Source organism: Aquarana catesbeiana, linkage group LG12 (genome assembly GCF_042186555.1).
Source record: "Aquarana catesbeiana isolate 2022-GZ linkage group LG12, ASM4218655v1, whole genome shotgun sequence".
NCBI lineage: Eukaryota > Metazoa > Chordata > Amphibia > Anura > Ranidae > Aquarana > Aquarana catesbeiana.
Window position 1 is genome coordinate 65,661,992 of NC_133335.1, and position 27,949 is coordinate 65,689,940.

General features: G+C 38.8%; 1 protein-coding gene across 2 annotated transcripts; it reads left to right on the forward strand.

Moving 5' to 3' along the window:
- Positions 1 to 1,894: 1,894 nt before the first annotated feature.
- Positions 1,895 to 27,389, forward strand: TNS4 (tensin 4). Of its 2 annotated transcripts, none has more exons than XM_073607972.1 (13): positions 1,895 to 2,155; positions 6,961 to 7,518; positions 12,634 to 13,021; positions 13,201 to 13,589; positions 13,755 to 13,841; positions 14,269 to 14,382; positions 16,004 to 16,096; positions 16,199 to 16,276; positions 19,186 to 19,251; positions 20,880 to 21,048; positions 21,135 to 21,203; positions 24,058 to 24,084; positions 24,978 to 27,389. In XM_073607972.1, exons 2-13 carry the CDS (start codon positions 6,996 to 6,998, stop codon positions 25,117 to 25,119), a joined length of 2,145 nt encoding a protein of 714 aa, XP_073464073.1. In that variant the 5' UTR covers positions 1,895 to 2,155; positions 6,961 to 6,995; the 3' UTR covers positions 25,120 to 27,389. The 2 variants fall into 2 exon arrangements, with proteins under 2 accessions (XP_073464073.1, XP_073464074.1); XM_073607973.1 differs by lacking the exon at positions 1,895 to 2,155 and adding an exon at positions 3,574 to 3,701.
- The last annotated feature ends 560 nt before the right edge of the window (positions 27,390 to 27,949 follow it).

The window sequence follows — 27,949 nt, forward strand, 5'->3', positions numbered from 1 at the left end:
AGTAAATACAGTTTACTATGCTTCAGTGATGAATGGACACAGAAGTGATTGGTACCAATTCCTCACTGTGTTAATTCTGGAGAGGAAGGGGCCAGAAAATGACATATTTACTGGCCCCTTCCCCCACTCTCCATTCTGAAACATCCATCTGTGTGCCTGCAGCATCTGCCAATGGGAGAGGAGGGCAGCTGGTAGTCCTGCGGGAGAAAGGGGGCCTGGACAGATGGAAGTCACCCATGTGCTAGAACCAATCCCCCTGCAGTGCAGCCGGAGGGAGAAAATGGAGAAGCTGACAGCACTGCAGGGGGAGGCAGAAGAGGATCGGTGTCTGCAATAAGACAGTACAGCCAGCCCTCTTGCTCAGCGGGTGCCTGGGCCCCCCTTTTGAACTGATGAGGCCTGGGCACAGTACAGGAGGGCTGGCTGTACGGCCTTATCAGCAGCCCTGGAAGTAGTATTGAAAATGTTTCTTGAATGTACAAATTTTGAATAGTGAATGTATTTTTTTATTCTGTAAAGTCCAGTCATTCAAAAATTAAAGTGTTACTAAACCCATGATCCTGCATTCACTCCCACAGTGCACAGAACATGGAAATGCAATTATTTTAGTAAATATAAACCACTAAATACTATTTCTCATCAACAGTATATAGCAGTCTTGTGACTTCTATGAGTGTCTGGTTAAAGCTTGTAGGGGGAGTTTTCATTTTGCACTAACTGTCCTATCAGCATGCAGGACCCCTGGCCCTCTGTCTGGACAGTGCTGATTGGCCCTGTGCTGACCACATGCACCCTCCCAAGAAAAAAACAAAAACTCTCTTAGAATACACACCAAACTGAGCATGTGCAGCCCGTCCCCTGGCTCTATATTATAAGGGAATATATTGGGGACAGTGAAAGGAGGGGAGGATCAGAGGAGACCTGATCAAACAGCCTTTTTACACAATGCAGAGGATTAACCCCTTAGTTTCCACAATAAGTATGGCAAGCATGCTTTACCGTATACAGTATACAGACTGATTTTACTGTTGTGGGTTTAGTAATGCCCTGTACACACGATCGGACATTGATCGGACATTCCGACAACAAAATCCATCGGATTTTTTCCGACGGATTTTGGGCCAAACTTGTCTTGCATACACACGGTCGCACAAAGTTGTTGGAAAATCCAATCGTTCTGAACGCGGTGGCGTAAAACACGTACGTCGGGACTATAAACGGGGCAGTAGCCAATAGCTTTCGTCTCTTAATTTATTCTAAACATGCGTGGCACTTTGTGCGTCAGATTTGTGTACGCACGATCGGAATTTAAACGATCGGATTTTGTTGTCGGAAAATTTTATATCCTGCTCTCAAACTTTGTGTGCCGGAAATTCCGACGGAAAAAGTCTGATGGAGCCCACACAACACAATCCGATCGCACTTTTTCCATGGGAAAATCCGACCGTGTGTACAGGGCATACCACTTTAAATGTTAAAAGCAAACAAAATCTTGAACTATGTTTGATGGTACTGAGAATTTTCATACAAATTTTCATTTAAAATTCTACTAGTGTATACCCAGCTAAAGGCAAAAAGAGGTGGCCCCCTTAAGTCCCTTAGCTGGTGGGGACGCAAAAAAGGGCAGCGCCTCCAACCTATGCCCTTTGGCCTTTTCCCTTGGATGCTAAAGGACCTTGTCCCTGATTTAAAAGATGAATTCCCCTACAACTGTTCCTAACGTTTGCTTTCAAATGAATAGGATCAGTTCAGTGACAGTACTGGGCGTTACTGTTTATTTCTTCGTTGTGTTGGTTTCCATGCTGGATATGTAGGGAATCTCCACTAAACAGTCCACCCTGACGTCACGGTGCATTGGGGCTGCCTCACACCTCACACCTTCCCTCTCCAGAGGGGTGGATGCTGTCTGTCTTGCCTCCAGGCACAGGAAAGACTCAGACAGTGTGGGAGGCAGCTGCATTAATACCGCTCTATCCAGCCCAGCTGTGTCACAGCCGCAGTCACCAAGCCTGTGTCTATGTGTGCATAGGCAAGGCAAGGGTTAGAATAAGGGTGGAACTTCTTCCTCTATATAACCAACCTACAAGGCAAAGATTTCTCAACTCAGATTAAGACAACTGCTGAACAGTAGACAACCATCAGGATAACACAGCAGGTACGTTATATTCTTCCAAATCTATATCTGCCTTTCTGGAATACCATTTTATATACAGTATACTCTTGGAGTCGAAAAGAAGAAAATTACAATAATACAGCAAAACTACAGGAATATTCCCAAAAGACTAAATTTTAAATATAATTTTTCTATTTTAATATATGCAATATATATATATATATATATATATATATATATATATATGTATATACATATACATATATATACATATATATATATATATATATGTATATATATGTATATATATATATATATATATATATATATGTTTGTGTTTAATATAATATTATTATAATTAATATATTAATGATATATGTAATATATTATAATATATACATGTGTGTTTAGTATAATATTAATATAATAGCTATATGTTTTATATATGTGTATATATATATATATATATATATATATATATATATATATATATATATATTGGTGTGTGTGTAAATGTGTGTGTTTATTGTTAATAGTATAGTATTTAGTATTAATATTAAGTATTATTTAATGCCAAATATACATTTAAATACATATTTAAGGCTTTAAATATTTAGGAGAAGTAAAGCGAACCAGCCATAGGTGTGAACAGCCTATTGCATTAGGGTGTGCACCCCAAAGCTCAAACACATTGAAGCATAGTAAACTGTGTTTACTATGCTGCAGTTTGTGAATGAACACAGTGAGTGTGTTCAATGTGTTCATTAAGAAAAGGAAGGGTTCCACAAATGACATATTGACTAGCCCTTTCCCCACTCTCCATCCTGAAACATCCACCGCAATATAATGTAATATATACATACATGTGTGTCTAGTATAATATTAATATAATAGCTATATATGTAAATGTGTGTGTGTTAAAATATTAATATAATATAATGGTTTACATATTAATATATATATATGTATATATATATATATATATATATATATATATATATATATATATGTGTGTGTGTGTGTGTGTGTGTGTGTGTGTTTATTTTGATATTAGTATAGTATTGATAATGTTAATATTAAATATTATTTAATGCCAAATATACATTTAAATACATATTTAAGGCTTTAAATATTTAGGAGAAGTGAAGCATTGTTCTCAAAAAGAGGAATACTTGCACATTTTCAATTTCTTTTTGAAAATGCTAGTGGCTTGATGTCATTGCTATTCAACCAGCTTTGCGACTAACACTGGCCATACACTAAAATTTTTCATTTTAAAGCGAGTTCCACCCAAAAATGGAACTTCCACTTTAAGTGAAGGTGACCCCCTGACATGCCACATTTGGCATGTCCTTTTTTTGGGGGGGGGGGTCGGATACCCTCTTTTTAGAGGGTCCCAGCTCCTACTTCCTCCCGGGTCTCCACGCCGGAAGGAAGATCACCTCTCCCCCCCTCCCTCTCGACAATCATCTGGGACACGTCACAGTGAAGCCACAGCCGGGTGCCCACAGTGACAATGCTGGCGCCGCAGAGAGGAGGGGGAGACAAGCAGGGCTTCGTCCCCCCACATCGCTGGACCCTGGGACAGGTAAGTGTCCAATTATTAAAAGTCAGCAGCTGCAGTATTTGTAGCTGCTGACTTTTAATTTTTCCTTTTTTTAAGTGGTTTAAGAACATTTGTTCGATTTTCTTATTGGCGTCTGATCGACCTTTTTTTTACAACCACAGCTTTCGCATGTATTTGTAAATGTGTGCAAACTAAACCCCTGTTGTTAACCCATGCTGTTAGACAGAATAACTTGGTTGGTTGCAGACTGGTCAGTAAGTTGAGCTGGGAATATTTTTTAGTTTTGTTTGACCTGCATCGCTCTTTAATGTGCTCCTTGCTACAAAGGCCAGTTATAGGTGGGGGGCAGTGGGCATTTGTTTGTACTGTTATTGACCGCAGTGAAAGGAAATGTTTCTCCAACGAACAAATTTCTAATATTAAGGACTGGTTTACATCAGGATTTGCGCATTAACACGCTGTGCCTTCTTGTGCGATTTACATGCAGTGCGATTTCAGCCCATTCATTTTAAGCACGCACTACTTTTGGAAACTCACTGCCACTGGATCACATGGTAGTTCTCTACCATGCAATCTGGTGCCAGCAAACGCACGGCCTGCGTTTGGGGTGTCATTAGTTTAATATTGACACCTGTCGCAGAATGCAAATGCAGTGCGTTTTGAATGCTGGGAAACGCGCACAGAACGCGCACAGAACAGCGCAACAGACATTGCATTCTGGTGTGAAATGGCCCTCCATGTGGTTCAAAATCAAATGTTACAAGCAAATACAATTTTGAAGTACATTCGTCAAGTCGTTGAATGCATTGACAATTTTCAATACAATACAAACGTTTGTTCAAAAATCTACTAGTGTAAGGCCAGATTAATATTTTTCTTGTTCAGTTTCATAATCTGAACAACTGAAATGTTTTGATTCCTCCATCCACCCTAAAGCAGTGATGGTGAACCTTGGCACCCCAGATGTTTTGGAACTACATTTCCCATGATGCTCATGCACTCTGCGGTGTAGTTGAGCATCATGGGATATGTAGTTCCAAAACAACTGGGGTGCCAAGGTTCACCATCACTGCCCTAAAGGAATCCACTCTACTGGCTCTTGTATTCTGACAGCCAGCAGCTGCGGCTGTCAGAATACCTGAACAGTGGATGCATCTCACTGGATGTAGGCTGTGTTCCGCTGACAATTTTCCACCTAGCTCCTTTGATTGTCAGATTGAAAAATATCAGACAGGAGGTTGCCATCTACTGCTTGAATTTAGCTTGGTTTATTAGGAACTGGTCAAAAATCACTCCTTTTTGTGGCCAGCTTTACTGAGTCACTAACACAAAACAAGTGTACCAGCCTGGAGTTCAGCTTCACAGACAGTATACTTGTTCCAGGTCAGTGAATAAGTAGTGAAGCCAGAGGACCAGCATGACTAGCAGGCAAAAAACATTTTCTAGAAGGAGTCCAGGAATAGTTCTGTTCTGTAAAAAGGTGAATGGATGTAAAACCATAAAATATTGTTTGCATAATATCTTCTTTTAATTGCTAAATAATGGTCAGCATATGGACATTGGTGATATCAAGGCTGTAAAACTGAAGGAACTGAAAAAATATTTCTTGATCATAGCAGACATGAAGGTCTGTTGTTCTCTAGGGCAGTGGTCATCAACCCTGTCCTCAGGGCCCACTAACAGGCCAGGTTTTATGTATTACCTTGGGGGAGATGCAGACTAGAATACTGCAATCACTGAGCAGCAAATTATATCACCTGTGATGTATTTCAGTTATCTTGCAAACCTGGCCTGTTAATGGGCGCTGAGGACAGGGTTGATGACCACTGCTCTAGGGGATCGCAGTTGGTGAGATCATCCCTATTGCCACTCAAGTCACAATTGTTCAGATATAAACATGATTTTACATTTTTTTAAAAGGATTTGCCATTTCAATGTGTACGCACATTCCAGCTCCCTCCTCATAGCCATGGCCAATTCAGATACCCTCACACATGGGATAATAGTTATTTGACTCAACCATTTGTTGTGCAGATCAGGTGACAATCGTTAATCAGCACTTTTTTGGGGAAATACTAAACAAATGGGCTAAAAAGCCTTTTCCAATAGATAATTTCCTCCATAAGGACAGCATATGGCCGCTCTTCCCCACTCTCTGCTGTTTTCTCTTGCGAGCCCCAAAAACCCCCCCAAAGTTCTAGCTGTGGTACATCACCCAAAACGTGAGCATCTCTGTTGTTTAGAAAGACCCTGCCTGTTGCGTTGAGGGATGCATTTAGAGCTCTGGACCTGGTAATGCATATTTGCATACTGGGTGGTCTGATATCTGGGGTTTCCTAAAGATTTTGGAAAAATAAAATATAAATTCAGATGCCTTTCATACTTTTAAGACCTAGGATTGCCTTTACATCTTAAAGCTCAAATATCTTCCACAAAAATTAAATGGTTAACTCAGAGTGATGAAAATATCCATCCTGCAAAGTCCTTCTTTTCTATGACTTATATTTCAATGGCTAATGCAAAGTTAGAACAAAGTCACGTGCTACTGATATCGGTGTAAGCAGGGGTCTCTCTGCAATTGTTCAACATGAATGGTTCTACATGCCCCCTTGCTGAGTCAGAACTTGTGCTCTCCAATTGGTAGGGAGTGCGAGTTTTGCTGATTGCCTAGCTCTAGCTATGACTTAACAAGGGAGGGTGCTGGGCTGCTGCAGAGAGACTGCTGCTCTTGCATAGATAGCAGTGGCCTTTTCTTCAGCCTATTAGCTAGCCACAGATTTACAACAAGCATGTGAATTTATTTAATAGAAAAATGAATACTTTGCAGAAGAAGTATTTTAGTACTTTTTTTGTGGAAAGTACCGATGGACTATAATATTTTATTTTATATTTTTATTGTTTCTTTTTTAATTATTATTATTGCTTGTTACTTCTTTATTGCCTGTCATGAGCTTGCAAAAAGTAACCAAGTAAAACTCCACATTTCAAAAAAGTCACCTCTCATCTCAAATATGCAATCCTACACCTAGCTTGTAATTTCTAGACTAGGCCAGCATGTAAAAAAGTCGTTGCAAATCATATAAATAATATAATATATGCAAATAGTGAAATTTATGTATTATTTATTTTTAAAGCATATAAATAATCATTTTAATGAACCCTCTAGGCACAATTAGCTCTGGCTTTAGCTTTATACAAGAATTTAGAAGGCTTCAGCACACACTTAGGAAGGGTCTGTATCATTAGCTTCAGTATAAGACCTTTTTTTTTTGTTTTTCAGGAATCCCAAGTTCATATTTAAAAGCGGAAGCTATCATGTCCCAAGTAATACCTAACCATGTGTTGCGAGTGGGACAGACGGTCTGTATGACACCCAAAGAAGACGGAGGTGGGTTCAGACAAGTGGCACACCCAAGAGGTCTATCGATGACTACCAAATGCTCCTATTACACCTCAGAGCGGTCTGTTGGGCAGATGACAACACAGGTCAGTGGCCACAGGTTGGCTGACACAGCTCTTTATGGACCAATGAAGCCAAACTCTAGTTCCTTTAACAAGGCTGCCGAGAAAGGGCTTCACATTGCCATGAATGGTCAGCAAACATTATCAGGGAACAACAGCACTAACCAACAGAAGGCTATGAATGGATCAGAAGTAGAAGTCAACGAGGAAGAGGCAATATCTCCATCACTGGATATATCCATAGACAATCTCAACCAGCTTATCTTACAGTTGGATCCCACCTTCCAACCATTGCCTGTTAACACCGATCTAGTAAAGAAAAAACGGGAACCTGTACCCTGTAGACCAGTTACAGCCAATACCACAAGCCCTCCAGGTAAGGAAAGTCATAGACTAAATAAAAAGTCTGTTTTAATGTACTCTGATTCTGGTTCTTAATGCATATTTTTACCTGGTTATCCTGGGTATAACACACTTACTGTCCCTGGTTGGCTCCACTCACTCTTGTGGCAGGAGCCATGGTTGTCACCTAGATTTTATTTCAAATATGTCTTCCTCCATTAAGGGTGAGTAATTATTTTGTAGAAGGATGACAACGTTGCTTGTGCTTAAACTTCAGCTCACAGGAAGTGACTAGGAAACTAGATTTCGTGCAATATCAACTGGTAAGTTTTCTGCTTGCTGAAAGTGTTCTTACCATGATAAAGAAAAACTAATGCTGCCACCACATCTAAGGGCTCCTAATCTTCAGTAAATTACATTCATATTCTTGGATTTACATTTCCTAAAAGGTCTAACTCAAGCCAAAACATATTTTTTGGGGACTGGGGAACAGTAAACACTTTAAGGGGTGATAACACTTAAAAATAAGTTAGTTCCTCTTAAACATCCCTCCCTTTTCCCTTTTTCCTGTTTTTAAAGTGCCAAAGAAAAAAATGCTGACAAAGAATATGAATATGACATTTCATAATCCCAATACCAGTATTAAAACACCATAAATCACCAAAAAGGCCCACAGGCAGCCCATAAAAGATAATTTCTGGCATATTTGCCGTCGCCAGTGAGTCACAGGTGCTTTATACAGACTCACATAAAAGTAAATGGAATTTTCCATCACCTAAGGATCTATCTTCAAACACATATGTGACTGTAGGTATGTACCGGTGTATATCTCCGCACAACCGTTGGCTTCTATGGAAGGCCATACTCAGCACCTGTGGCTCTCAGGGATGGGGGTGGGGATACATTAGGATTTACATTGTATAGGGTTCAGCCACCCTTGTGCATGAGGAGTTATTTTTTTAAGTACCTGTATATCTAAAGTCCAAATTTTATTTTGTTTTGGATAGAGTAGAAAGTGGTTATGTCCCACTTGGGAAATTTTCCTTCACCCCCTGTTTTCAGAATTAACTGGGGGTAAATGGAGATTTTTCCAAAGTAAGAAATCAGTTTGTAGACAACAATCACTGCAGTCCTTATTGGAAGATTTTCCCTCTACTACTTATCCATTGTCTACTCAAAATTTTAGACTCTTTCAATTCTGGTGACAATGGCCACCAGGGCAAATACAAAGGGGTGACCCTCCCCACCAGGGACACAGACGGCATATAAAAAGAAAAAACCTTCTTGTTACTAGCAAGATAACGCCCCTGACGTATTTAAGGAGTTTAATACAGCAAACAAAATATTCAACAACCTGAGGGCTTGGCAATTTAGGACAGTATAGGTACAGTAGTGACTTGTTATAAGTCTGTAATTATTACATAATATAATGCCTGGAAGGCTTGCTTGTCCTCATTAAGTCAGCCCTGCCCAGTGAGGCAGCGCATGCTATTAAATGTAAAATATATTTCTTTTGGTAAGGTGTATAACAGAGCCATCATATTCCTAAATTATGCCTGCAGGGGTAGGATTGGCCTGTGATGTGAGCGGGAGAGCTGCGTATTAGTGTAGGATGTGGCTCATGGGCATAGCCAAGCCATGTTCAACTTGGGATTTTCAGCAGGCCAAATTGTATGGGGGTACTTATTGCTTGAACATCTACTATTTTAATCATTTAAAATAAAATTCATTATAACCTGATAGGCTTAGTCCTTGTAAGTAGCTTTATTATTAATATGTATTATATAGCATCATTCTCTCCAGTAGATGATAAAATGGATAGTACAATACATAAAATGTTACAATGACAAGTACATAGACTAATCTACTTTAAACTCATCATAGTACATATATTTAAGAAAAAGAAAAGTATAGATTGTGTATAAATAATGAAAAAAAGGTCACATTTTTCAGAGTTGAAATAGGTCGTCTATACTGGTCCATGGCAATCTAATCATCATTTTGCACAAAAATTGCGAGGTACAGCACTGATGATTTTTCCAACTCTGATAAATAAGAGACAAGAACTTGGATAAAAGGAAAGTCAGCAGTGTTTTTTTCATTGATTTTCCTGGATGTTAGTAAAATCCCTAATTTTCACGTAAAATCTACCTGAATTGTAACCTCTGCTAAATTGAAACTTCAGCCCAAACTTTTTTTTGCAGATTTAGCTAAAGTGGGGAAGTATGAGAACCCCTGTTGGGTGTGTATTACTCTGTGTGTCATATACCTGGTGGAGGCTGAGTTGGTGAAAGGGCTTCACTTACACCTCCTGCCCGATACTCTCTCCTGGATTTGGTGACAGGGCATAGCAGGACCTGGCATGGCATGAGTGCCTGTGGTGGGTCAGAGTCCAGCAGATTATATGGAGACTGTCCGGATACTGCTGAGATACTGGGAAGGTTCGGACTGGATCTGTGTAGAATGTTAGTTTGTAGAAAGCAAGCAGGAATGAAGTCACAATTCAGACTGAGGTTGAAATTAAATGGGCAGAAGATGTACTAAAAGAGCAGACAGTTTAGACACATGGCAAGGTCAGTAGCGAGAGATACAGGTACAAGAGAGTTAGGAACCAAGCCAGGTGAAGCAGAAGCACAGGTCAGGTCATGAGTCACAGAGGCTAACAATGACTCAGCAAAGTATCTAGGTTTTACTGAGTTTTAATTAGGGCAACTGGCACTAAAGCCAATTTTTTGAGAAGCCAACTTCATAATAATGTATCCCACTGGAGATATTTCCACTAATTTTTTGTCCCGGAGACATATCAGAAAATGAGAGGAAATCTCCACAAAGTAAAGAGAAATCCACCTTTTTATAGTTGTCACAAGAACATATGTCCCCACTTGGAGACACTCTTCTACAAGAAAATAACTGTATAGCATTGGATTTTTCTTCATATTCTGTCCAGGTGAAAATGGTCACTAGGTAAGACTGAATTGCCCAACAGGGAGACAGATGGAAAAAAACGTGATGGAGGATGTGACCCTTCCCTACTTTGCTTAAAAAGCTTCAACATTTTTTTTTAATTGCCAGCTGTTCCCACTACAGGGGGTCCCCTACTTACAAACATCCAACTTACAAACGACTCCTACTTACAAACGGAAGGAGACAACAGGAAGTGAGAGGAAATCTACCCGCTAGGAAGGGAAATTCTCTCCTGTAAGAGTTAATATGGGAAGAAGGTGTCTCCACTGATGCTTTATCACCAATCCTTATTTCCCTAATAACCCCAAATTTTCAAAATCCAATTGTCATTGGGACAGAAAGTGAGGTGAAATCTTCTGAACAGGGGCACAGACAGCAAAACAAATGTTAAAGGGGTGATAACCCTTCCCTATGCTATCTACAAAACTTAAAAATAGATTTTTTGGCTAGAGCTAGACTTAAAAAATGTACCTGTTCCAACTTACAAACAGATTCAACTTAAGAACAAACCTAAAGTCCTTATCTTGTTTGTAACCCGGGGACCCCCTGTATACCACCAGTAAACAATAGTTAACCCTTATTTATTAACTCCTTATTCCCCTTATTCATTTAGTTAAGTTCATTTCCATTTGTATGAAAACATTTTTAGCTTTCATTGATTTTATTTGCTTGTTTTGCAACACTGCGTTAAAAACACGGTATTTAGTTTTCCAAAAACCTACAATTAGTGTCTTTTTACCACTGAAAAAAATGGGCCATTTTGAAGAGTTATAAGCTAAATTAGCACCCAGATGGAAGAAAAATATTTTGGTTATCATATCGCTAATCAAAACCTGCCTCTGTTTCACAATGCTCTTATGACTTAGGCTGGTCAGTAGAATTACGTTCAAACAATTGTACAGAAATTCTGAAAAGTTGTTTACCAGAGCCTTCAAACTTGCTATCATTGATTTGAATTATTTTCATTCAAAAGCCCTGGTATATACATTTTTTTTGCATAGAACATGCCCATTACATTATGTATAATTTTTTCCTGAATAAAAACCACATCCACAGTTAGAATATCATTAGTTTGAGAACATTTTTCTATCTTGCTCCTTGCTAATTCTACTGATGTATGGCCAGCTTAAGTCAGATTGGTTTAACCACATGGCACCAATCTTTTTTCTCTATTCTCTCTACCCCAAGAACCCCCCTTCACCCAATCTTGTTCAGTCTTCCATGGAGCAAAACAGTGGCTATCATTGTTTTGTCCTGCACTGGCCCAATTACTAATACATGCAGATATACAAGAACGATATGCTAGCTTCGTAGAGTAGGTAGGGGGTAGACATCTTGCCATATGTTCCTTGAGTTTCAGAGGTCCTTGACCCAGTGCTAAAAGGAGAGCTCTTAGTAGTAAGAAAAGACAAATAGCTCCTGTCTCTGTATGTAGGTTATGTCTGATTTTAAGGGAAGCACATGTGTCTAGTCTAGCCTGATTTAACTTTGCTTTGTTTCTTAGACATGATTGCACAGGTAATGGCACACCTGAAATACTCAGTATACTGAAAAGAATTTAACTTTTTAGACATTTGACTGCACTTTTCATTTGGACTTATCACGGCAATGTTTGCTTGAGGCAGCAAACATTTTGTTGTAGTATTTTAAAAAAATGGACAAATCATCTTCTGCTATATGTTTAAAAAAACAATTGTGTGATGGCTGAAAATGCTAAATAAATTAGAACCACATGTTTAGGAACTATTGTGTAACAAACCAAAGAAATCAGTCCAGTGATCATCACCATCTTCATCGGTCATCAACTTCAGTCCACAGAGTTGTCACATAATATGGCAATTCATGCAAAGCTTAAGCTACCCATTCATGGGTTTGGGCAGTTTGACCATATACAGACCCGATCATAAACACATATGGCCAAAACAGACAGCTCTAGAGGTTTTTCAGCAAACAGATATTCTGTACTGGGGAGAAGGCAATAAAAATATTTGTATGATGACGACTCAGTATAAGGTAAATGAGGTTAGCGATTTTAATATTAGAATTTTAATCTCATCTGTTCTATATTTAAAGCTTAACTCCAGACAGACATAAAAGACACAAATTAATTCTGCTCTGTATTCATTAATACATCTTTAAATAAAATCAAATACCTTTAATAAATACATTGTTGCTCTTTTCTCAGCAATAAAATGCGTGGAGACTAATCCTACCAGAGCAGTGGCTCATGAGAACATACAACGATCTGCAAGTCCCACACCAAAGTATGAGGGCATTCTCATTTCACGGGGAACAGATAATAACTGCACCCCAAATGGCAGTCTCATCTTCTGTGAACCTCAATCCCATGCCAGCAGGCGGCAAGATCAGCATCAGGGTCCATCTAATGGAGTTTTCCGCCAAGCTGCGGAAACCATCGCTGTCCCGAGTACAAGGTCACGTCAACCAAATTCTGTTTTGTCCTCATCACTTGGCTCGGACAGTTCATTCTACACAAGGCCCTCATTCCACACCAGTGATATGTCAGTCATGTCCACAAGTCCAGGATCAGACACCAGCTATATTTTGGGAAGGTAAGTGACTTAAAACCTTGACAACAAATTAGAGGAGTAGCAATACTTGTACTGCTAATAGTACTAATTCAGGTACTTTATACTGCAGACAGCACTCGTAACCAGCTTTGGCTTTTAAGTAGATAAAAACAATTCCATAAAAATCTCATGCAACTTTTTTTTATTTTAATTTACAACAGCGCCCATTCTCTTACATACGATGACACAGATGGCCACCAATTTTCTTCAAGAATGTCAGAAAGCCCAGTTGGGTCAGTGGGGTCCTTTTCCAATTTAAACAGTCCTGCAATAATGTCACCTACCTCTCACATTCATCGCTTTGACCATGGCAGTTTTTATCACTCCAAAATTTCTACTCATGCTTCTACAAAAGGTCACGCCAACAGCTGCCCCCCATCTGTCAATAATTCCAGCATGGACATCCCCATCCTTCTGGTCAATGGTTGTTTAGAGAATGAAGACCTCTCCCCTAAATCCTCCAGAAACCTAATGAATGGACCCAAAAGAAGAGGCTCCTCTAGTTTCAACAAAACATACTCCGAGTCTTCCATCCCAACATGTTCAGACAGTAAGTGCCTTATAAATTCTATATTCAGTTTATATGCCAAATGCTTAATGGACTCACAATTATACAGTAAATAATAACCTCACTAAAGCCAGTATAATTGAAGGCACTCTTTGCCTGTGCATATTACATTTCAAATAAGCACAACATTTGCTATTGTTTTCTCAGGCACTGTAAAAGATGGTCAGCCTGGCATGAAGTTTGTTATGGACAAGTCCAAGCTTTGGTTTAAGCCTAGCATCACTCGTGACCAAGGTAAGGACATCTATCCAAAAAATGAAAGCACAAATAATTTAGGAACTTTTACAAGATTGCCATAAAAGCATTTTGTATTCTTTAGCACGAGAGGAATTGTCTTTGAGATAGAGATTAAAGATACAAGGGCTTCTTAATGGACTTGCCATGGGACCCTATTAAACATATGGTAGTTACAACCCTACTGTTAGTAAATTTACACTAAATTTAATGTTTAACTAAACCCAAATAGAAAAAAAAACAATTACGTCTTACATTGCACATATATCTAATTATCCATGGTTGCTCCTGTATTTCTAAATATTATTAGATCCTCATTTTTAGGGTGGTTACGCTAGCCCTACATGGTCTTACTGTAGGGCTGGCATAGCTACCTTCGCATTCTTGTTGACACAATAGCTAAAAATATCTATTGGTTTGATTGCAGCTATCGAGTATTTAAAGGACAAGGAGCCAGGAACTTTCATTATCCGTGATAGCACATCCTACCGTGGATCTTTTGGGCTTGCTATGAAGGTTCCAGGAACACCCTTAAAACCAGGTTGGTATGCTGTGCAATGAAAGACCCCATCTGAGGTGGTACATTTTCCTTGTGTTTGTGGTGGTTTCCTCCAAGTGCTCCCCCTTCCTCTCAAAAACCAGAAGCATACTGGTAGGTTAACTGGCTACCTCCTAAACTATGCTGAGCAAGTGTTTGAGTTTGTAAGGAAATTACATTGTAAGCTGCTTTTTAGGTTAATAGCCAGATGCTCTAAGATCTGCATGCTATTTTTGTGCTATATAAATTCTGGAAATAAAAAAATAGTAGAGAAGAACCTGACCTTGCCTAAAACATTTTTAGATAGCATGTAACATGTTTCTAGGTAAGGACCTTTATATCAGCCTGACATCTTGTAATTTTCAGGCACACAAGTTTCAAGTAGATGTTACATAACTTTCCTGGGTAAGCACCAGACTTCCTGTTAGGTTCAAGCCAAATTCCAGCTTTTCAGGCACCTCTACACAAAGTTCCTCCTTGGTTCTCTTTCTTGGGATTGGTTCCACTCCTGCTGGGAAAAAGCCACCTCTAGTCAGCCATCCCAGACCCCAGGCCTAGTCTCACAAGAACATGGGTTCCCTCAGACAGCAGGCCTAGGAGAACTAAACATCTAGCACACATACAGGGGCTGAGGGGAAGAGAGCTTCACCAGGTCATAACCAAATATTTATATCCTATCCCAGTTTGCACGGTTGACAAAAAACGACCTAGTGGTTGGCCAGGGGGTGCATAATTATTTATAACCTAGGATTATTGGAACCTTTTTCACTATTATGAGGGACACTCCCCGACAGCAGGCAAAAACAATCTATAACATTGGGCTTAGGGAAGACCAAGCAAATACCAAGTCAATTCAGCTTAGGCTGACTGCAGCCAAGCAACACTAAATTTAAAGAGTCATGTCTGCTTAGGGTAGGGTGGCTATGTTGTAAATGTTTTTGCCCAGGTTAGGTTAATTTTAAGGTTTCAAATTTAAAAGTTCACAACTTTTTCTAAATTGTGTGATATAGTAAAATAAATCAGTGTGCCATATTGTATCTTTCATTGAAGGTAACTTTTATTGCTAACGTCTAAGAAAACACTGTATTGCAGAATTTCAGTGGGCGAATTCGATAAGAGTCTCTTATGTTATGTTTTGGCATTCCTACTAAGGGCTTGGCACATTCTAGAACAAATGGGGTTTTGTCTGTTAAGTGGCCTAGAAAACAGAGGTGACTTGTAATCATAGGCAGTAATGTAAGACAACATTAGTCACTGGGAATCTGGAATAGAGTAATTTGAGATGAATGATGCCAAACCTTCACTGTAGCATACTTTATGATTCACAATGACTCACGTCACTACGGCTTACCAAATGATTAACGTTTTCTCAAATATTGATGAAAATCTGTAGCTCTCATAATACGTTCCTTCTAGGTAATTTTATTCAGTGATAATTGTACAGACGTTATGATGTTAAATGCCTGTAGCTTACAATAATGTGCACAGAAAAATAGACAAAAGAAAGAAGGACATAGACAACCAAGGGGAGAGAGAGTTGAATAAAAGGACACCCAAATTTACAGTTTTCAACATTTAGACGTCACTCAGAGGAGTCATAACACAATTTCTACTGTACCAACAGATAACACAACAAATGAGCAAGTCCGACATTTCCTGATTGAATCGTCTGCAAAAGGAGTCCATCTGAAAGGTGCCGCAGAAGAGCCTTACTTTGGTACGTTTTTTGACCTGAGTTTTCTTGTCATATATAGGCAGATTTATGCATTTCATGTATCAGTTCAAGTCTTACATATTTTGTTCTTATACTTTATTCTAGGGAGCCTCTCTGCATTGGTATACCAGCACACTATCAACCCAATATCTTTACCCTGCAAACTGCACATTGCTGACAAAGGTATGTATGTCATTTATGTTCACATTTAGGTAGAATGTATCAACATAGCTATGAGCTAGTGGCTTTAAAATTCCTAAGCACAGGCGCCATTCTAAGTGTAGTATTAGAGTAAATTTATTACACATGTAGATGTGTGTGCTCACAAAAGTAAAGTGACAATAGGCATTGGGCAAAAAGTGCAGGGCATCTGCGGAGAGGGTACATCCGGAAGGCTTCTGTGGTGAATGCTCCGAGCGAGCAGCGCCGGTGGTAGCCGACACTTCCTGGAGTCTGGAACACACAGGGAGCCAGGGATGACATCACTGAAGAAGGAGCGCACACTCCATAAATGCATCGCCTATTTGTTCAACGTGTCACGGAAGTGACGTCATCCCCAACTCCCTGTGCGTTCCAGACTCCAGGAAGTGTCGGCTACCACCGATGCGGCCTGCTCTGAGCATTCACCTCAGAAGCCTTCCGGATGTACCCTCTCTGCAGACGCCCTGCACTTTGTGCCCAATGCCTATTGTCACTTCACTTTTGTGAGTACACACATCTACATGTGTAATAAATGTACTCTAATACTACACTTAGATTGTGCTTTATCCCCAGCTGTTCCAGAAGTTAATTCTTACTTTTCACTGGGCTGTCTCTCCAGGTGCTTTTGCATGGACTATATGGACTTTCCGTTAGTCAGTTTAGGCCTTTTTTGATTATCCCTATCCCCCATGATGTCCAACAGACCGGTGGGCCAACACACAGCTTGATGGGTGTTGGCACCGTCTGCTATGTGTCTAAGATTCCTAAAACCACTGGAACAGCAAGATGGCCAAGCTACTGGTATTTTCAGAAGATCCTCTATATTATTATTATTATTATTATTATTATTATCATACAGGATTTATATACCACCAACAGTTTGCGCAGCATTTTACAACATGAGGGCAGACAATACAGTCCCAATACAATTCAATACAGGAGTAATCAGAGGGCCCTGCTCGTTAGATCTTACAATCTAGGAGAATCTTTATATTCTCAGAGTACAGGCTTACTTTTAATTTCTATGGTTTTACTAAAGCCAATAGGGGAATTTGGTACACAAAAATGTACCGTTTTGGAGGAAAGTCTTCCAGATTTAAAAACATATCCAGGTGACAGAAGTGACAGGAATGCCAGAGATAGCCCATCTGTTCACGCTCCTAGTCTCCCTATGGCTCTATAAAGGACATTGTAGAACTATTCCTAGTGGCCGTCTGGTCCACTATTTCCAGATACTGGAAAATTCCAGACACTCTTGAACCACAATTATGAATGATTTGAGGCTTATGGAGAGCCTGATAGCAGAAGAGCATGATAGAATGGAATCCTTCCTCATGACATGGACATGCTGGTCCTTGTTTTAGATGTCAGGGGTCTATAAATGATTACTTACCTCCGAGGCCTTCGCTAGCATACACCCATCCTGAGCCAAAAGTTACACCATATTCCTGGATGCCTGCTGACCCTCTCCTCTTCCCTACTCCTCTCTTAATTCCGCTTTTTCTCCCCCTACTTTCCCTCACTGCTGTTGGGTTAATGTTTGGAAGACAAGAGTACTTCTTCCAAGTTGTTCACTTAGTGGACCAAGGCTGTTGCATTGTACTAATTATATCCCAGAAATGGACATTTCAATCTAGGAAGTTCTGTTATTGTATTATTAAAGGTCTAGTTCTCCAGAACTCAGTTGGCCTTGAAAACAATTCCCTGCATGTGGCATATTACTGTCAAGTACCCTATTTACACCAGATGCTTATTGGTAATGCTGGTGTCACCACTTGTGACAGGAAAAGAGCCAGTAAAGCCAGACCCATTATACAGCTCTTAAAGCAGAACTCCCTTTTTAACAAAACAAAATAACATGTATAATTTATACACAAGCTATTTTGCAATTTATTATTACAATAAAGTCACATTTTGCGATTTTGCAGTTTAATAAAACAAAAAATATCCCTTTCTTTTGACCATTGCAACGGTTTGTAGATGAAGTCATCTTCACCACACTGTAGTTGGTTGGCTCACTGTGTCTTCCAGATATCACTATTGTTCTTTCAATTAGAGGCATTACTTACTACCTCTTCCTCTAATGCCGTGTACACACGACCGGACTTTTCAACAGCGAAGGTCCAATGGAACGAATCCGCCGGACAATTCGATCGTGTGTGGGCTTCATCGGACCTTTGCTGTCGAAAAATCAGACGGACTTTAGAAATAGAACATGTTTCAAATCTTTCCGACGGACTCGAGTCCGGTTGGAAAATCCGTTCTTCTGTATGCTAGTCCGACGGACGAACAACGACGCAAGGGCAGCTATTGGCTACTGGCTATGAACTTCCTTATTCTAGTCCGGTCGTACGTCATCATGTTCGAATCAGTCGGACTTTGGTGTGATCGTGTGTAGGCAAGTCCATTGCGTGGGAACTCTGTCAAAACTCCGTCGAAAGTCTGTCAAAAAGTCCTTCGGAGTTCAGTCCGTCGAAAGTCCGCTCGTGTGTACAGTTTACATTTAAGCATTTTAGTGTGTTGCTATTTTAATTCTTCTTTCTGTATTTTTGGTGTTGGTTCAGAAAGTGCATCTTCCACATGAACCACATTCAAAATGCATGTTTTAAGGTTTATTTTAGTCAGAAGAGCTCCCCCTCTATTGCCCTGCTTTGTATAGCACAGTACACAGTTTAAAGAGAGATAGCCTGCTCTTTCTTTTTAGAAAACCCAGAATACTAAAACTGGTGCTAAGTTGGGAACTTCTTAGCAACAGTATATAATACCAAACACTATTAACTAAAAAAAAAAAAAAAAACCTGACAGAATCTTTTTTGTTTGGATTTTACAAACTCTTTGGGTTTCATGTAAGAAAGTCATTACAGTAAAACATTTATTTTGATTATTTACAGGGAGCGATGGAGACAGCAGCCCAGAATGTCTGCCAGATGCTACATCAGAGCTCAAGACTTCAGCCGGTAAGACAAAGATTCCAAATGTATAGCTAATATATATATAATGTCTGTGTTATCCTTTTTATTTTTTTTTTTTCATAAACCTTTTATTCTTTTTTTATGTACTTCAACAGAGAATGCTAGACAAGACAAAAAGCAAAAAATATCACATCAGATTATGGATATAGTGCATCCTAAAGTAACACTATCACATAAAAAAAAATCTAGCAGGAATAAAGTGCTGGAGGTGTTTTTAACTACCTGCAATGAGTAAAGCTTGCAATACACTAGAAAAAATTTGAACGAATATTTGTACAAATACTCTTATGGAAATTTGTATGAAAATTCTTAATACATTTTGATGACCTGACAGATGTTGTTGAAAAGTTCTTCAAAATTTTGTTTGCTTTTAACATTAGATTATGAAACAAGTGAAAAACACATTTACCGTTACAAATTCCTGCTCCTTCAAATTGTCTCATCGCTGCGGTCATAAATTAATATAAAATATTAATATCAAATTGACACCACTGACCATTGGAAATCTAGTGAACATTCTTAGAACCAACATTTTAAAGGAAATTCTACTAGTATATTGCTAGCTTTAGGGACAGTATCTCGTACACAGGGGTGCTTAACTAATTTTAGTGGGCCATCATTCAGTCTCCCATCAACCATGGTAAACCAATAAAAAATATGAAATTAGCATGCCAACTATAGTAATCTGAAGCTATGCAAAGGTGTATTAAATAGTTAACATGTATGTTGGTGATAGAATGTATAGTACAATCAAGTAACAAAATATGGAGACACTTTCTCATGGAGGTCTGAGCACCCTGATAAATCAGGTCACATTCTCCCTTTCTGCCACTTGTGGCCACTATTGTCAGGTAAGATCATTCTTTGTTACTAGATACTTTCTACGTATTTGTTACTCAATTATACTGTACATTATATGGCAACTATAATGTTCACTATTTATTATACCATTTGTAAACCTTTATTACATTTTTATAATACCTTTTTTGCGCATCAGAAAAGAAGTGTGCTAACTTATTTCCATTTCCTTGCCTACAACAATTTAAATTGCTTCCTTCATGGCCAAATTCCCTACATTTTGGGTAGTGTATCTTGCTGATTCCCTGTTTCTATTGGGAAATTGCTATGATGGGCTGCCTCACTGACCAAATGTGGCTGCCCACTCCCTGCTCTCACACAGAGAGACACAAAGGGAAGCAGACTTGATCCACTCTTGAGCAGCGATGTATGCCGTCCACAACTCAGGTGTGGAAAATTGGCAGATTGGTAGGACTTTCTCAGCCACCAACATCTAGATCCAGGGAAATCTACTCTCCAACCGGAGGTATTTCAAGCCCTTTGCCGCAGATGGAGCACTCTGGATGTGGGTCCTCTGGCATCCACGTTCAACAACAAACTGTATGAAAGCCGGGAGTGGGCGGCCAAGCTCCATCAAAGCAAGGAAGTGCAAGAAAGTCAATAAAGATTAACAGTAAGGGTCCATGGAATCTAGAGCCATTTGGGCTTTTGTGCTTTATGTGCCAGGGTGCTTCTCGCCAGCAAATCCAAATTTACAACATGGCTTCAAAATGTCATCCTGTAAACAATGTGTTGTGCTTTTTATTTCCACACAGCATGCAACGTCTTGTATCTGAACTCCATCAATACTGAAACCCTGACTGGATCCAGTGCCATCCAGAAGGCAGCGAGCGTCACTTTAGAGAAGGCCGACCTTCAGGTGCCCACTATCGTAAACTTTAAAGCCACCGAACAGGGAGTGACCCTGACCGACATCCAGCGCAAGTAAGGAGTTTTCACTGGTGATGTTGCTGTAATAAAGTAAATTTCTGCTTGCCCAGGGATTGACCTTTGTATTTTCTATTCCACAGAGTGTTTTTCAGACGTCATTACCCTGTGTCGACCCTCAGTTTCTGCAGTGTGGACCCTGACTTTAGAAAGTGAGTAGAGTAGTTTTCTTGGTCATAGTATGTAAAATGGAATGGAAGCCCTTTCTCACTGATCCTGCTCTTGCAGATATTAACTACAGCACTACCTGCTGGTGGAAGCTATTATTGCATGTAACTAAAAATATAATGGTTTCTGAGAACCACTGCCTTGTTGAAAGTGCAGTCTTATAGGGCGTACACATGGTCGGACTTTGTTCGGACATTCCGACAACAAAATCCTAGGATTTTTTCCGACGGATGTTGGCTCAAACTTGTCTTGCATACACATGGTCACACAAAGTTGTTGGAAAATCCGATCGTTCTAAACGCGGTGACGTAAAACACGTACGTCGGGACTATAAACGGGGCAGTGGCCAATAGCTTTCATTTCTTTATTTATTCTGAGCATGCGTGGCACTTTGTCCGTCGGATTTATGTACACACGATCGGAATTTCCGACAACGGATTTTGTTGTCGGAAAATTTTATCTCCTGCTCTCCAACTTTGTGTGTCGGAAAATCCGATGGAAAATGTCCGATGGAGCCCACACACGGTCGGAATTTGCGACAACACGCTCCGATCGGACATTTTCCATCGGAAAATCCGACCGTGTGTGCGGGGCATTACAAGTGATTTAGTATGTACTGTAAAGCAAGACATGTGACTATTAAACGTTGAGTAAACAGCAGCTTTGTACAACTCTCCATGCATTTCTCTGTGACAGAGGGGCTCTGAATGTGTAGGCAGTGATATCAGATATGCTCATACATCAGATCCAATGATGACAACAGTTATTAGGAATATTGGTGTGTGAGTCAAAAATGAAACAGATTTGGCACAGCAAGTTTAAAGCTTAATCCACGAGGCAAATCCTAAGGTTAAAAAAAAAATTACAAAAAATGACATGTATTTCTATAAAAGCATTATCAATACCCCAGTTAATCATGATATTAACCCCCTGCAATCCTCTGCGTGGCAGCACTCAAACTGGGAGAGGGAGAGTCCACACTGTCAGCCAATCAGAGCTTATTTTGCCAATCATACTTACAGTAGCAGAGAGTTTACAAATGACCTCATCATTGTGTTACTCCTTCATTTTTCAGGGGCTGGTGTAGATCCTAGTCCAGTCTGCATGACCAACCTACAGTGTTGTCTGTGGGGAGGTTCAGAATAAATCCGGGTCATCTGGAAGACGTTTTACGCCTAGATTACGAGATTAGCTGAGCTAAATTAAAATTAAAAGTTCACAGCATTAAAATTTAGGATTTTAAAATCTCGGCAAGTGAGGTACATTGTCTAAAGAATGTAACACAATAAAAAGGGGGAGCATATAGAATTATTTATATATTGTTTATATATATATATATATATATATATATATATATATATATATATATATATATATATATATATATGTCTCTGTGGTGTAAAAAAAAAATGAGACAAAGATAAATCATTTCAGAACTTTTTCCACCTCTAATGTGACCTATAAACCGTATAACTCAACTAAAAAATAAAAGAAAGAAGAGTGGACAAATATTGCCAAATCAAGATGTGACATGTTGATAGACTCATACCCAAAAAGACTAAGTGCTTTAATAAAATCAAAGTATTAGTTTAAGGGTGTGCACACTTATGCAACCATATTATTTTAGTTTTTTTAGTTTTACTTCCCTCCACCTAAAAGATTTCAGTTTGTTGTTCAACTGAGTTGTACAGTTTATAGGTCACATTAAAAGTGGGAAAAAGTTCTGAAATGATTTATCTTTGTCTCTTTTTTTCCATCACAGAAACCTGAAATTTTAAAAGGGGTGTGTAGATTTTTTATATCCACTGTATATATATATATATATATATATATATATATATATATATATATATATAATAAAAGCAGCAGTATGACAGTGTAAGAATTTGGTGGTTATAATGTGGAGATCCTGTTGGGACTTGGTAAGGGTGGAGTCCTGATCCCCACCCTATTACACAAAGTGAATAGCCTTAGGCAGTGTGAACAAAGTGTGAGTAATAACACCTACAGTCTGGATGCAGTCTAGGGATTCTCAACTGCGCACATGTAGCTCCTACCAATCATGATTCTCAAGTGAGGTTAGAATCTACGTCAAAGCATCACAAAAGACCATAATTAAAACAAGCTGGTATAATAACAAGGACCCTGAATTGGTGTGGTACTCTAATACATTCGCCCGTAAAAGAAAAGTATAATAAATATATATGGGGGAAATAAATATATATATCTATATATATATATATAGATATATATACATATATATATACTGTATGTATATGTGTATATGTATATATATCTATATATATATAGATATATATATTCTTTTATAGCTAGCTAAAAACTTTTTATTGTTGGATAGTGTAGAAAAAAGTTAAAAACCCATGGTCAGGTTCTTTTTCTGGAGAATTTCCTATACTTTCTGTACTGGCGGCATCACATTTGGCCCTTGTCACACAAGGCAGTGTCCTAATTGAAAGATTTCTTCTATGTTCCAGTTTCAATGACAACTGTAAAAATGTGTATTCCCATCAGTCCCTCTTCTTGTGTCAATGGTTACCAGGGCAAATAGAGTGAACTTTTGCGATGTGAACAAAGACCAAAATAAAAACTTGACAGAGTTTCTATCCCCTCCCTATCTAATGGTGAAAGAAAAATGCGGGTTATAGATATGCTTCAAGTATACTAGTTATAAAAACATTTCCACTTCTAAGATTTGATAATTTCCCTATACAGCGATGTTCCATAAAATGTGAGTTATCAATTTAGAACAATGCATGGGAACAAAACGGCAAGATGTTCACTGTATGAAACTTAAACATATGTTTTGTTTTTTTTCAGGTGGCAGAGACAATGTAAATCTTCAAGGTAAGATACTCTATAGAATTACCTTGCTCACTTTAGGCCAGCCTTTCTCAACCTTTTTATCTTAGAGGAACCCCTAAAATAATTGTCTGGCCTCTGGGAACCCTTACTGAAGCCAATTCATCAGAGGTCATTAGCAAAAACTCCCCTTACATTGGTGGTTAATGGCAAGAATGCAAACCTTATAATGGTCGTCAGAATGTTCCCCTAACTCTGAAAAGATCATTGGTGTCATGCTGCTGGCTTTGATAAGTAGTTTTGGTCCTGGAAATATATAAGAACCATCTAATGGGAGGTCATCAACGACAGTTCAAAGAAATCCCTAGCAACTTTTGAAGGAACCCTAGTTGAGAATGGCTGCTCCAGGCAGATAGTAAATGATTCTTTGTTTTAGGGATGGTCATGTTAAAAAAAAAAGTAATATTTCGTAAATCTGAAACATGTGATCTGTTTGAGTACAGCTGTGTAATATCAAATTTTCTTTAAAAGGGATTAAATATAGTCCCATATGTTGGCATCTGTGTACTGAAGAAAAGGCTCTCCTAATGATTCACATAGGGGATGGCTTATTTTCCAAAAAATATCCTCACTGCATTTCTGTAGCGCTAGAGATCAGTATGTGTCAAAATCTGAGGACACTATCAATTAAAGTTAATCTGAACTCAAAAAGTGAAGATTTATTATTTGCTATTTTCAAAACCCAGTACAAAACACAAGTAGCGTTTAAAAGAAATAATAAAAAAAAAATTGGCGGTTTACCAGTCTTTTGCATCTCAGAAAGTTGGGAGTTATGAATTTGCAGTGAAGATCTTAGCATAAAAATAATTAATGCCTGATTATTGTCAAGAAAATACATAGTCCTGTGAGATGACTTATTTGTTTGTGTTTCATTTTAGGATATTTGGCTTTGTGGCAAAGAATCCAACAGATCCATCAAGCAACGTGTGCCATGTCTTTGCCGAATACGATGCCATTCAGCCTGCCTCTCCTCTGATTAGCTTCCTAACAAACTTGATTCAACAGCAAGAAAGAGTCTAGCTGCTGTTTTCACAGCTACAAGTGTATTTTTTATATACGGATTCTTATTTATTGTATGGGACAGCAGTGCTGCACACTCCAATCTCTTTTGTGCTCTAGCCTCAAGCATCATTGTATCACTTTTCTTGGATTCCAAGGGCAGCAAAGTACCAATGGATGCCTTCATATACCTTCCACCAGAGAGCAATGGGATATTTATTTTTCAGTAAACGACATTTGGTCTTTTTGACCTCAAGAGACAAACTGGTTCGGAAGCATTGAAACTATTCATCTTCTATGTCCTCTGCCACTCACAGCAGGAGTAGTTATGGCACATGAACCAATATTCAACCCCAAATGGCTGAGTTAATTGTATGTAGAGTATTACTGAATTTAAATATGTCCAGGAAATAAGACTTTCCTATAAAACTCAATTACAACTGAGTACTTTGATTAAAATCTAAGATTTTACCTGCAGGTGGCACTGCAGGATCTGAAGTCAATTTTTCCAGCTGCTCAAATGGGGAAGGTGGGGAAAGGATTTAAATTTTCATATATCGTATTACACAACTTGTTAAGAAGTCAGCATCCAAAACAGCCTTTAATGGCTTCTCTAGCTAGTACAATTAGCAATAACGCAATGGCTATGCAAAAAATGTAGAACAAGTTTAAAAAAATGAGTCATATTTAAGTGTCCATGCTTAGCAGAAATTATCATAATTAAATAATAGATCATAGTGCAGCTTAACATATAGGGGTGCAGATTAGAAATACATGTGCTATTCACTTAAAAGCAACCCATTTGTAGCTAGGACGGGTCTGAAGCTACGATTAGTAGGTAGGGTCTGGCTTAAACTTCCTGTCCACCTAGGCAAAATGTCTTGTGCCCAGTCCAGTTGACTGGCAAACCTTATTATATTATCAAGATAAGAAATCATATTCAGACAAAGCATGCCATGGTTGAGGACAGAATTGAAGAAAGACTCAATTTTGTGTCATGGCTGGAACCAACTAGAGAGAAGAACAAACTAACATGAAATGATCGTCAGCCAATTTTCAGCTAGATGTGAAAACAATCTATATCAACCTTTCTCAGCCAGGGTTACGTGGATCACTAGATTTCCTCCAGAAGTTGCTAGTGCTTCCATAAGGAATTTGCAATTCCTATCAGATAAGTAGCCACTGACACTAATAACCTTTTTTAACTATCTGTAAGGGGGCATTCTTGCCACTGTCCACCAATGTAAGGAGCATTCCTCTCCCTGGTCGCCAATGTAAGGAAGCATTGTTCCCATTGATCACCAATGTAGAGAGCATTGTGCTCACTGACCACCATGTTAATGTACCATGAGCTAACAATAAAGTAATTAGTGGTAGGAGTTCCCTGAGAGCTGAAAGTTATTTCAAAGGTTCCTCCATGTTAGAAAGATTGAGAAACGCTGATCTAGATTATAGGGATCTTTCTTATTGCTTCCCGTTATTGCTATTTTTTTACCTATTACTGGTTGTACTTTGTTAGTTAAACATTTTAGGTATTATTTTGCCTATACAATCTTCCCTTGTCATCTATCACCATGGAAGATTTTGAGATTGTATAAATCAATTCAAATAATGATAACAATTCTATATTTGGGGCACGATCAGGCATCCCAGGTCAACCAATCTTGAATATTAGGCAACATTAAAAACTTTGCTAAGTCATTATAGTTTCTCTGTGCTGCTCTTCGGAGCATCGGCCTCTCCCTCTCATCGTGCCTATATGTCCAATTGCCATCCTATGGCCACCTAAGAGGCAGTTTATTCTCTGTATGGCTGTCTAGATAAATGTTTGCTTTATAAATGACATTTTAACTGATAGAAGCTGTGGTTGGCATACTGTGGCTTCATTATAATTCTTTCATATTTGATTGGTTGCTATGGATAACACCCTCCTCTTCCTCACAGTTGCTGTAGGTGTTCCATAAATTCCCCTGTATATAGGGAATAACACTCAGTGTTAAACCCGTAAGCACAGAGTTGACTGCAAGCTTTCTGGGATAAGGTTCAGGACTTAATCTTATATGAATATATTTCCTCCTCTCAACACCACATCTATTTTTACCAGTTTATGAAACTAAAGATATGGAGAACAAATCAACCGGCACACTATTTTCCTGAACTGGTTCCTTCAATGCACTTTGTCCATGTTGGACTTTGTTTTGTTTAATAGTCTTTTATTCTATTTATTCTTTTTTATACTGTGTAGAATATTGCTTTGTATTTACTAAATAAATATTTGTGTGGACCATGTACATTGTCGTTTATCTGTTCAATGTAATGTAAGACTTTCTATTATTTATCTCAGATAATGCAGACCACAGAAAAATCCCTATCTTCTACCAGTATTGTCTTCTTGTTACTGGTTAAATTAGTTTCTTTCAAACCAAAGGACATATGGGGTGGCACAGTGGTGTAGTGGGTAGCACTCTCACCTAGCAGTAAGAAGGGTTGCTGGTTCGAATCCTGACCACGACACTACCTGCCTGGAGTTTGCATGTTCTCCCTGTGTCTGTGTGGGTTTCCTCCGGGTACTCCAGTTTCCTCCCACACTCCAAAGACATGCTGGTAGGTTAATTGGATCCTGTCTAAATTGGCCCTAGTATAGGTATGAATGTGAGTTAGGGACCTTAGATTGTAAGCTCCTTGAGGGTAGGGACTGATGTGAATGTATAATATATGTAAAGCGCTGCGTAAATTGATGGCGCTATATAAGTACCTGAAATAAATAAATATGTTAATCAAGTTTAAGTGTATCTCAAGGCAAAACAGAAAAGTGACTGTTGTGTAAAAAATATAGAAGAGAATTTACCAA

Excerpts from the sequence above, each read along its gene's own strand:
- TNS4 (XM_073607972.1), top strand. The coding sequence starts at position 6,996 with ATGTCCCAAGTAATACCTAACCATGTGTTGCGAGTGGGACAGACGGTC. Across the intron at positions 14,383-16,003 it reads AGGAACACCCTTAAAACCAG|ATAACACAACAAATGAGCAA; the intron begins GTTGGTATGCTG and ends CTGTACCAACAG. Across the intron at positions 24,085-24,977 it reads AGACAATGTAAATCTTCAAG|GATATTTGGCTTTGTGGCAA; the intron begins GTAAGATACTCT and ends GTTTCATTTTAG.